Source organism: Chrysemys picta, chromosome 10 (assembly GCF_011386835.1).
Source record: "Chrysemys picta bellii isolate R12L10 chromosome 10, ASM1138683v2, whole genome shotgun sequence".
NCBI lineage: Eukaryota > Metazoa > Chordata > Testudines > Emydidae > Chrysemys > Chrysemys picta.
The window spans coordinates 83,405,792-83,418,137 of NC_088800.1; the positions used below are offsets into that span (position 1 = coordinate 83,405,792).

Sequence of the window (12,346 nt, forward strand, 5' to 3'; positions counted from 1 at the left end):
GTGGCAAGGTGGGCTGGTTCCAAAATAGGGATATGCATGCCAGCTATTGCCCCACTGCAGTTCAGGACCCCGTTGCTGCAAATCCACCCACTATGTCCTGCATGTTACCAAGAGTCACCATCCTGCATAGCAGGAGACAATTAATGGCCCTACACGTTTGCATGATAATGCCCCTCACTAGATTTTCCAACTCCAAAACAGTTTCCCACTGACTGGTCGCCATCCAGCATTGCAAGCTTCCACTAAGCGATCACCATTCACCTCTCAACTGTCCGTGCAGCTGTCGTTTTGATGTCCCTGATCTGGAGGGGTGGGGTGATCTCACTGCACAAATCCAGGGGTGTGGCGGTGGCCTTTTGCAACCGCAAGTTCTGCAGCCCGTGCTCATTGTCCCAGACCTTCATTACGACCCATTCCAACCAGTCAGTGCTCGTTTTTCATACTCAGAAGTGGTGCTCCACCTTCTGCAGCTGCTCTGTGAATGCCACCAACAACCTTGAGTTGGTTTTTTGCTATGTCCCACAACAATCTGTCCTCCACAAAATCATCATGTCCCCTATTGTTACAGTTTTTCCTCTGGCTCTGCAATACCGGAGGATCTTTGTTTCTGTGTTTGCAATATTCGTGACAATAGTGTAGAGCTGTGTGGGCACCATGCTTCTGTCGGATGGTGAACAGTGAGAAGTGCCGCATGGTTTTGTGGGAATTTAAAGAAAAGGCACAAAAATTATGGAATATGGATGGTCTTATTGGATGGAGAAAGTTGCATGATGGGAACTTGACCCCTTGATCCCATGCATTTCCAAAATTTTCCCCAAAAGACAGTGCACCAGACAATGGTGAACTGCACTCTGGAACATCTTCCCATAGTGCACCGACACAAGCACTCCTGGTGAGAATGCATAGTGCTGATGCAAGGAGTCAAGTACGCACAAGCGATACACGAACTGCAGTGGCTTTATGCTGACCTAACTTCCATTGACCAAAGTCTGTACTATATACATAGCCTAATATTCATAGGAAGATAGTGGCACTGTTTCACAGCTCTTGTATGTGCAGTTTGACAAAGAGAAATCTATGAAGTGTGTGTGTGTGTATGTTTTGTGTGTGTGCATGTGTTGTGTGTGTATGCACTATACACATACATTGTAATGTATATATGTATGTGGGTATACATGTGTATAAAACCAGACAGTAGTATACCAGTATACCTTGTCTTATGAATTAGGAGAGAAAGTGAGAAAATGCAAATAAACTCTTCTGACTTTTGCTGGTTGAAATTTTTTTGACTGACAAAATTTTTCCAGGGGAAAAAAAAAAAGGAGTTTCTTTGAATATGGGAAATTTCCTTTCATTTTGACTTGGATTTTTCATTTCCATTTTCAAAAACAAAAATTAAAATTGTAATTAGAATTGAAATGTTTTGATTTGTTGTTAAATTTTCCACTGGGGGAAAAATACAATTTTTTAAACAAAATCTTTGTGTTCAGAATTGTGTGGAGAAAAACCATGTGTTTTGACCAGTTCTAGTTTTTATGGTAGCATCCAAAAGACCCAGCAAGGATGTGGGAGGTGAGGGACCCATTGTGCCAGGGTCTGTACAAACACACAGGAAGAGACAATTCCTGCTCTGCACAACTGAATTGCTTTATATAGTTTCCAGAGTCATGTTAGGGATGAGTCACTTTAAAAATAACTTGATTATATATAATATAATTAGATCTTTGTCATTATATATAAAAACATCCCACATTTAAAAAAAAAACATATAGGAGGTAAATAAAGGCTTAAGTAGTGGAAATCTTTCTGTAGTCATTAGTGGGCTTTGGATCCAGGCTGTAATTTTCTCAGCTGTTGTTTGTGCAACTTCAGTGTCTTCTCCCAGCCCCGTTCTTCCCACCTGCCCCCACTGGCTATTCCAGGCTGTTGGACCTATGTTGGACCTCATAAAACAGACAAAGAGTAGCAGAATGTATGAATTCCAAGGGTTGCGTGGCAAATTTTCAGAATTGCCTTGTTCTGTATCCACTAATATGTTTTAGGCTCATCGTTGTTGATAATTCTGCTGTTTTTCTCATCAGACATTTATTGGTAAATAACAATATAAAGCCGAAAATTGGAAGCCTTAATGACATAACACCATATAATCTATATTCCATTAGAAATAATATCCTCTATAGGGAGCCTTAATGACATTGCTTCAGAGCGTTTTGGAGACCAGTCATCCCAAAATGACATTTTATACAGTAAGTACTTGTAATGTTTTCTACGGTATGTCAGATGTTCCTGCCAAATTGCATGGTCTTTCATGAAAAATTGCACATGTACCGGCATTAAGTGGCTCTCATTTCAAGCAACAAATGTTTTTAGCGCTGGAGATCTGTTAAAGCAAGCTAGGTTTCCTAGCAGAAAGTTTATGCTTATGGACAAACAGTTGTACGTAATTTTGGAAAAGAAAAATCTCTGCAGAAAGCAGAGAAAGCAAAAGTGGGAAGGGGGTAGGGGGGGAGAGAAACCTCTTAATGCTCTTTCTCCCCAAGTAGATCTTTCAGCAAATGCAAAATGACTTATTTTGCTTCCTCGAGTTAGGAGTATTTAACAGACATTTTCAACGCGTGTGAGGCAAGTGCAGCCACTGAAATCCATGCCATTGGCAGCTCACTTGATTTTATTTTTTTAAATTTGGATCCATCCCCTGCCGTGCTGAGGAGATAACAATGGCGTTCATTGTGCTAGCGATGCAGCTGCTGAAATTTGACTAGATCCAACCGAAGCAAACAGGAGCAGGTGGGTCAACAATGCGACCCTTTCGTTCCCAGAAGTATCAATATGCAGTGGGGGCCTGAGGGATCGCTGTACTGAGGTGAGACTGAAGTTTTAGCCCTAACTTGGAACACACGACAACGAGGATAGGTCGGCACACAATTTGGGGACTTGGGTTTCATGTGTAAGAGACCCTGAATGTTTCTAAATATTGTGGGATTAGTGGCATTTGTTGTCACTTGTTAAAACTGAACTGACGCGAGGCCTGGATTTCTTTCCTAAAATGCCACGATTGCAGAGTATAAATTTACATGATAAATTAGCATTACTACTGGCTGACAACTTCATTTTCTTCATCCCCATTTGCTGCTGGTATTTAGATCAGTGTCTTGTTTCTAGTTTCTTATTCTTTAGTTTGCCATGTAAATATTACTTTTTTAAAAAGTATTTATCATGTATGCCATTTAATCTGTAAACTTAACAAAGGCAAGAGAGAATTTTTCCCCCAGAAATGGCAAGGTTATTGATGGCCAGTGATTATTTGTATTAAACTAGTGCCATTGGTGTGCTAGCACTGTCCAAGCTTGGATTTGCAAAGGGGCGGTAAAAGTTCGATACCTAACTTCCATTGTAATTTAATGAGAGTTGAGTACCTAGGACTGGTCTACGCTGAAAAGTTGCATTGGTTTAGCTTTGTCTCTCAGGCTACGTCTGCACTACTCGCCGGATCGGCGGGTAGCGATCTATTTATCAGGGATCGATTTATCACGTGTAGTGTAGACGCAATAAATCGATCCCTGATCGCTCTCCCATCGACTGCTGAACTCCAGCTCGGTGAGAGGTGGAAGCAAAATCGATGGGGGAGCCGCGGCAATCGACCCCACACCGTGAGGACGCAAGGTAAGTCGAACTAAGCTGCATCGACTTCAACTATGCTATTCTCGTAGCTGAAGTTGCGTATCTTAGGTCGATTCTCCTTCCCCCCCCCAGCGTAGACCAGGCCTCAGGGTGTGAAAAATCCATACCCATGAGATATATAGTTAGATTGACCTAATCCCCGGTGTAGACAGTGCTTCACTGATGGAAGAATTCTTCCATTGACCTAGCTACCACTTCCTGGGGAGGTGGATTAACTGCAGCAATGGGAGAACCCTTCCTGTTGCTGTAATGAGTGTCTATGCTGAAGTGCTATAGTGTTTTAAGTGTAGACATAGCCTGAGACTCCTTTGTGCATCCCAACTCAAAATGTTACCCCTGCTCTTGCCTCAGATTGCTCACAATCTGACAAGAAACAAATAAGGACGGGGGAAGGGGAAGGATATAGTTTAAAAATTATTTTAAAGATCAGCTATCCTTAATAGGTCCCCTACTTAGACTGTATTAATTGGCTGATTTCTTGTAGGCATCACATGTGGACCATGTAGGTCAGGGAAGCAACACCGAAGACGCTGGGTAATCTCTGAATACAGCAGCATCACACTCTAGGCAACATGGCCATTTGGTCACAGCCTCATACCCTGTTTAAGATGGCAAGGGATCTGAATTCTGAGTGTGTCTGGTGAAGGCTTTTAAGATGCAGACGTGAACAACTGCTCATAAAGTCAGCAGTTTGGAGAAATGGAAGCCATTTTGAGGGTTCTGTTGATGGATTGCGTAATCTTGTTTTGCGCTATCAGTTTACAGTAAGTGAGTTTGAGAGAGAACAGAACTTCCCCCTTTTACACTCTACTGTATTTATAGCTTCAGTGGTGAGCTTTAAAAGCGCATGTTCATTGTTTTCAATGTCTGCATGGCTTAGCTGCTGATTTCTAAAAGTGAAGAATGAGGTGCGTAGGGCTTGCTAATCCTACCCGACTGCACCATTTTCGATGCCACTCTATACATACATAAATGTGTTATGGGCAGAGCCAATTATACCCTAAAGAGGAAGGGCAGGTTCTAAGTAGGGATGAGCCCAAGTCATGCAGGTCACACATGGATCTGTTCTTTTCCAAAGCATAAGGGTTGTTCAGGTCTGGGTTTTTAGGGTCAGAACTATCTCTAGTTTTAAGCTGAAATTTAAACAGGATAAGTGACTTACTGGCTTGGAGAGAGAAGGTAAATGGGGACAGTACAAGTAAGAATAGAGGAAGATCATAGAAGAGGGAAATGAAGCAGCTGAAGCAGGAAGGGATTAGACTAGGAACTAGCGGAGGCAAGATCAGGGCAATTTCCAGCAGCATTCAAGAGGTGGCCATGAGCACATGAAGTACAAAATAAAATGTAAAGGAAAAATTAATATCCAGAGTCCAAAGGTGATTTCTGGTTGTCACAGCAAAGTTGAGGCAAGAGACAGTGAAGTCAGAGACATGGGACGAATTTTCTATTTTAACCAGGAGGACTTCAGCCTTTGGGGCATTTTGGTGGTGTGGAGTCATGTAGTGGCCAAGAAAGAACAAATCCAATATGGAGAGAGGGTTGAAGAGGGAGCAAACTTGGGTGCCATCCTTAAAGATCAGAGGTGCAAGGCTGGAGCTAATTGGAGGTGAGAAGAGGACCAAGTGGTGAGCCTTGCTTCATGCTAAAGTGGAAGTGATACAGGGAAGAAGTAGAAAGCTTTCACCAGAGATGAGTGAGATGGTAAGATCCAAACCAGAGGGGATCTTAAGGTTGGTGAGGGGGATTGGATGAACATTAGGAGAGGACTGGAACTTGGAAAGGGGATGGTGATGAATTGAGGACCTGAAGATCTATGGGATTGTGTGTGATGGTCAAGAAAACTGATCTCTGTGCCCAGGTTACCAAGCTGTAGATACTCAGGGTATCAGGAAGGGGGTTGTTAATAAATCAGTGTGTGTGGGTATCTTGATTATAGTAATCACTCCCTCTTGCTCCAGTGCTTCTGACCTTAATATCAGATCTCGGCAAGTACCGTATGACACTAAAGCTCTGTCTGCACTAGCAAAATTATCCATCGCTATCAGTGGGTGCAGGTCAACCGGAGCTGAACGCAGTTTCACTGCAAACTGAGTAGATTTTAACTAAAGCTTCTGAAATGGTGCTGACTGCTGTTTGTCCTTGGCTGCTCTTGTTCTTAAACTGTGTTCATCACTGGCTCAGCTGCACCCGTTGTCAGCAATGGGTAATTTAAGAGTTTTCTAACAACAGCTGGGTGGGGGGGAGTGTTGTTTACTCTGCTCTTGGTCATCAATAAGATGTGTCTGCCTCCGGTTGCATTACTGATCCATCCCCCTTTCTGGCATGTTTCAGACCAGATTATACTGTTGGAATGGTACCCAGATGGTGGTGCCAGGACTCAAACTTGTAGCTTTGCAACAAGAAACACAGGTGCAGGGTGTATTGACACACTTCTGGGGCTAGCCACACACCAAGATGGCTTCCACTTCCTTTGTGCCTTTGTATGTATCACCAAATATATAATACACAAGAAGTACATAACATTGAATTATTTGTTGGTTCAGTGCATCTTCCTCTAGCATTTTAGTGACCAGTACACTAAGTAACCTTCCTTTCCACGCTGTCTGGTAAAATGTTATATTACTGCATGGAGGAAAGTGCAAACAGAAAGATCTGAAGGCCATTTAGAAATGTAAAGTCTTATGCCCTCTTACCCGCAGATCCAACATGTATAGTGTATGTCTGCAAGAGAGTGTGGTGATTAACATATGAAAACGCTGATAACAGTGGGATTCTTGTGCAGGCTGAAGCGAACGAGAGATACTACCATTTTGGTGCCAGTTAGACCCATAACTGCTATTTGTTGCTGGGTTTAGTAACAATTAACCTTTCACATTCTGCATTAGCCCTTGCTTTTCTGTGCAGATGTTTTTATAACAATATACTTCACTTCTCTCCACAGAAGCGCTTATTTTGGCAGTTCAGTATCTATCCTAGAAACCACAGGATATATGGAAATAGAAGGGGATTTTTTTAATAGTCATTCATCGCTCAATCACTTCAAAAAATCACTCTGTGTTAGAAACAAAAAGTGGTTTCTGTGATTATTGTTATGATTATTTTATAGTGAACTCAGCGTAAGTTTTTGCCCTTTTGCCAAATCCTGAATTTTAATCATCTAGACCTAATGTGCTATCAGGTGCCTCATTAGAACTATTGAGCTTATTTTCAACAACAGATGCCTTATTTCTATCCAACCAAAGGTCAAGGAAAGAAGCCTTGCTAAAGATTATGTACCAGTTTCTGCTCATAATGGTATAAATCCAGTACATCACTGTCTTTAAAGGAGTTACTCCAGATTCACACCAATGTAACTCGGAGCAGATCTTGGTGCTATAGCTTTCTTGACATATTTATCAGTGTTGTGAAACTCTAATGAAGCCTCTAGTCATGTATGTGTGGATACAGGTGTGTATATCTGGACCTCTTCCCAAGTGGCACTGCCTGGAGGTACACCTTTGAGAGACATACTATCCTCTAGAAGTTTGTCGGAAGCAACTCTTGTTGTGCCACAGGATTAATCACCACCTTTCCTGGCATACCTGTTGCAGTCTGCACAATGGGCACTTCCATTGCATTGTTCTCACTGTGCCCCGTAATAAACCCTCCTGGGGTCGCTGGCATTGCCAGCAATGTCACCTACCTCTCCCCTTGCATGTTCCTGGGCAGCTAGTCAGGTTATGCCTGGTCCTCCCCAAGGGTTCCAATGTGTCATTTGTGGTGCAGCCATGCAGGCAAACGTTAACTCTACATGTGTTTTCGTCATTAATCTTGCAAAGCTACTGCTCACGTTGACTTACCGGGGTAGCTTGTCCATATTCTGTTATGTCAGAGGTGGAATTACAAAGCTTTTTAAAACAAACTCTTTAAAACCCCCAAGCCCTGACCATCCGCATGCATAGATTTAAAACTTGCAAGCCCATCTACTATTCAATATGAACAACAAGAATATCCAGTTATAATAGCTCACATGTCTGTACGTCTCCCACAGCTGTGGGCTCTCAATTCGGATGAGCACTACTGCTCTATAAATGTGCAATAATAATAATTCTGAGGTTTGTTTCCGATATATTGGAGGGTCTTCAGCAGAAAGCAGCCTCCACGCTTGTTCACCCATTGATGTTTCCTAGATGAGTAAGTATTTTTCTTTCATTTTAAAGAAGGGGAAATCAAGGCACATAGGCCTTTGTCTAGACAGGATTTAAAACCCCTCTGAATGCTCATTAAGATGCAAGCTAACGTCCGGACCGCAGAGAGGTTTTTGAGGGCGCAGGGCAAAATCTGAAAGTGAGCCCCCCTCTCCAACTTCCAAAAAATTGTCACTGAGGGGTGGCGGATGGAAACGGGAGGGGAGTTGGAGGGTGAGCCCGCACTAGACTCCTGTCCTGTGATGCTGGGCATGGTGACATAACACGCAGGGTCACAACCCCACTCAGATTTGGCTCAGCCACCCTTCTCTCAGGACAGAGCCGCTGCCGGGCCAAATTTACCGAGTGGTGCTGTGATCCCGGGTGCCAGGTCGCACTGCCAGTCAGTTTGGGGGCCTTTTTGAAGGAGGGGGCGCCTGGGGTAAAAACTGCCCCATTTGCCACCCCACCCCCCTCGGGTGACCCTGGTTAACATGTTTGAAGCCACGTTAGATGGAGATGTTGTCGCCTGGAGGGGGAGAGCGAGCTTTTCAATTGTGATACGCTAACTTGATTGAGTTAACATTATTGAAAAACACACCTGTTTTGCCTATCAAGACATACCCACAGGGATTAAGTGATTTCCTCAAAGTCAGACAGCGAGTCAGTAGCAGATCTAGGAATAATACCCAAGGCTCCTCAGTCTTTGCCCTATACACAGCTCCACACTGACATTACTAAATAGTTCAGATCAGTTGTGCAGCCAGCATCCACAGAAGTCCATTGCTGTATAAATCCCTAAATCTTTGTGATCTCAAGAGATGACCATTGTTTTATCATGCTCAACAAGGCACGTGTTTGAGGTAGGCATTAAATGGATGTAGACCTTGATTTCTGTAACACCATAGTTGTGTTTACCTAAAACAGTTTTATATTCACAGTTATAGGTACACAAGTGCAAGAAAAGGTTGCTCTGATTCAGTCATTTAGCATACTTCTGCGCAACTTCAGGGTAGAACTATATTCCATGGAAAAACTTGCAAACAAAAATATATTTGTAGTTCAGGGTAAAACTACTGGAGCAGACTTTACTTTGGTTCTTGCACTGATATACTGTTGCTTCATAGTGTCCTTCACCGAATGACGAAAGATCCAGTAGAGTTTGACTTCATCTGTCGAAACATAACGGCTGTGTTATTCTTGTGCCTTCTGAATAATCATTTCAATATTTATTCTGGAGACACTGCAAAAACAGAACGCAAAATCCAGATTTGCATAAAGGAGGCTGTACCTGAATGTCTCCAATGTATAAAATAACTTGGGTAACAGCTTCACGGTGTGGTTACAAGGATGGATTTTGAGCTCCGTTATGCTAGTAGAAATCCGGAATAATTCCACTGAGGCCAGTAGAATATAAAACAGGCATGAGGGAAGAAGTGGACCCTTTCACCTTTATTCATTGAGGTGTGGCTAAGGAAGGATTTTCCTTATGGTTCAGAACCCTTGATAGTTTTATGCTGAAGTTGATAATGCCTAACCTAAATGGAATTTTTGATCATACTCTCTTCAAGATATAGGGCTGGGTACTCTGTGGGTGTCCACTGGCGTAGCTCCACTAAAGTCAGTGGGACCTCTGCCACGTCTGCCTGCTGAGGAGAATGTGGCTCATGATCTCAGGGGCCTAGCATTCAGAAAGAAAAGTCTTCTACGTGCGTTTAGCAAACTTTGTGGCTTTTAAGCACTAGCAGAGCGTGAGCAAGAAGCCGATTTCAGGCCAGCTGTTCCGATGAGTTTTAAAATAGTGTTTGCAAAACCGAAGTCCTGAAGTGGACACCTAATTAAGGAATTTGCTCATGCACAGCCTTCTACTCATCCCCAATTTTCAGATGAAGTCTTTGGGGCCCTTTCAGAAGAGCTAAAGGTGATCTCTGCTCCATCCAGTTGAGAGCGGTCTGAATAAAAGCGCTGAGCCTTTGTTGGGTACAGTATAGCTCAATAACGGGGTGCTTTCTCTGTATATGTATTAGCAGGGAAAGGTGCAATCATTTGTTCTCACCTAATCAGCTAGATGTTGCATATATTTAGACTCATAGACCTTAAGGTCAGAAGGGACCGTTATGATCATCCAGTCTGACCTCCCGCATGATGCAGGCCACAAAAGCTGACCCACCCCCTTTCCCTTAACTCAGCTGTTGAAGTCCCCAAATCCTGTGATTTAAAGACTTCAAGTCGCAGAGACTCCTCCAGCTAGCGACCCCCGCCCCATGCTACGGAGGAAGGCGAAAAACCTCCAGGGCCTCTGCCAATCTACCCTGGAGGAAAATTCCTTCCCGATCCCAAATATGGCGATCAGTAGAACCCCGAGCATGCAGGCAAGATTCTCCAGCCAGACCCTCATTGACCATTGATACTATTTACCAGCAATGGCATGTTGTTGACTAATTGACTAAAATCACATTATCCCATCAAACCATTCCCTCCATTTGAGATGAGCAGTTGCGAGGACAGTGCTGAGAAACCTTTGGATTCTTGAATCAGAATTTGTCCATAGAAGAATGTAGCAACGTAAACTATTACAAATAAATAAAATGAAAAGCAAATTTTGATCTCCATAGAGACCCTGGGAACTAGACTTTGAAACGTTCAGTTCCGGACATACATTTTACATAAATTTGCTAAACTGTAAAGGGTTCTTGGTTGTGAAGCTGAGATTGCTCTAGGCTGAAGTACTCTGGTAATATGACTTTTCGTTTTCAGCAGTCAGCTGCTACAATAACCTCAGCATGCTGTTTACCCTCTTGTGTTTTTCCTCCCCTTAAAAATTAGAGACTACAGCATTTTGCCGTGAATTAATATTTTAAAGGGACAAAGCCAATTTGAAATCTAAAGAGATAAGTTTTGGCCGGGATTACTGCTGTTCTTGGGTTTTACTGCCAGTTCCTATGGTTTTGTAATCATATTTTCCTATGTTTTTTTAAATATTTCTCTCTCACTTGTGAAAACCCACATAAAAGGTGAAATTTCACAGACGTAGCGGCAGAAGGAAAACAGCAAAGCTAAATACCCACAGAATGTGCATGGGGATGTAATAGGAACAAACAAAAATCTCCATTCTCTAGTTTTTTCTCTCTAATCCCTTTCAGTTACAGTCGTAGATGGCATACACAATGTTAGTTGGTACCACTTTCAGTTGAAAGTGTGATTTGATTGTTTTTAAGGTCGCGCTGCCCCTTTAACCATTTTAATTGTATGTAACCTCAATTCCATCTACATGTGAAGTGTGGTCAGAGACAATTGAGTAACTAAGGAACAAGTTAAATCAGTAATTTCATAGGATTTTTATATTTTGCTTCTCATATGCTTAAAATTCCTTGATGGGTAATTAACAGCAAACCATTTCTCTTATTTCCACTTTAGGATGGGAATCTCAGCTTCTGGAAACGGGGGTTTTAGGAATATTCCTGTGCCCGCTCTGGACTCTCTCCCGGTTACCTAACTACACTCCGCCTTCCCAAATTGTCATCTGGGGATTTCGATGGCTCATTTTCAGAATCATGCTTGGAGCGGTAAGTGGAACTATAAGCACTTATGCTTCTGCAGACGTCTGAGATCATATTAGCAAAAGAAGACGATCTCTTTACGTTTTACCAGAGAAGCTAATTCTAAATGTTTAATCCTGGCAGAAAACCCACTTGCTTCCGATAACTGGTATAATATTTTTTTATGTTCCGTAGTTTAGGATGGTCTCTGGTTATAACCAAGGAGAATGCAGGAGGAAATATTTGGTGTTCTGTTTCATTGAATCTTTCAGATTGTTATTGGTATCTGCCTTTAACGAGATCAACAGATATAGGACTAGGAATGTATATTAACATTTTAGCACTGCTATTACAATTTTAATGGGGCAGGAGGAAGGAGGTAAATAATTAACTTTGAAAACTTGTCCCTTAAAAATATTTTGTAAAGTGATTTTGAAGGTTCTGAAACATGATTTTCAGCACGTTGGGTGAGAACCCCAGTGTGAAATCCCCAAGCAGGAGCTGTACCAGGTTCTTTGCATACCTTATTGAACTATCACTCTAGAGCCTTACGCTGTCAAATGTAGCAATTGCTGCACCGCTGTCAGCTGCGAATGGAGATGGCCAAGAGTCTTGAAAGCAAAAGAACCCATCAGCAACTGATGTTTCTTTTATTAAAATTAAAGATGAGGCCCGGGGACAACATTTGGAGCCAAAACAGAATTTTGGACACCCCACGGTTCTTGGATCTTAGCCCAAAAATTAGCCTGAGGCCATGTAGGAGTTTGTGGGTCCCCATTTGTGTTCAGCTTCTGAAAACCTCTCTTTCACACTAAAGTTCAAAGGAGCCTGGAACTCATATCAAAATGTAGACAATGTGGAGTTGTTAAGGTCTTCACCTCCAGACTTAAAAACCTGACACCAGCTAGGTTTGCTTTAGGCCTAATGTCTTGAAAGAAGTATAACTGTAGTAGTAATAGT

General features: G+C 42.4%; 1 protein-coding gene across 6 annotated transcripts in view; it reads left to right on the plus strand.

Annotated features, from left to right (window-relative positions):
- Window positions 1-12,346, plus strand: part of LMF1 (lipase maturation factor 1) — a 331,417-nt gene that overhangs the window by 89,890 nt on the left and 229,181 nt on the right. For 4 of the 6 annotated variants that reach the window (XM_065560223.1, XM_065560224.1, XM_005288979.5 and 1 more), the window contains one exon: window positions 11,265-11,413. In XM_065560223.1, the coding sequence (XP_065416295.1) occupies window positions 11,265-11,413 (149 nt within the window). Of the gene's footprint in view, window positions 1-2,167; window positions 2,247-4,170; window positions 4,446-11,264; window positions 11,414-12,346 lie in introns of those variants that run through there. The other 2 variants (XM_065560228.1, XM_065560227.1) reach the window with 2 other exon arrangements.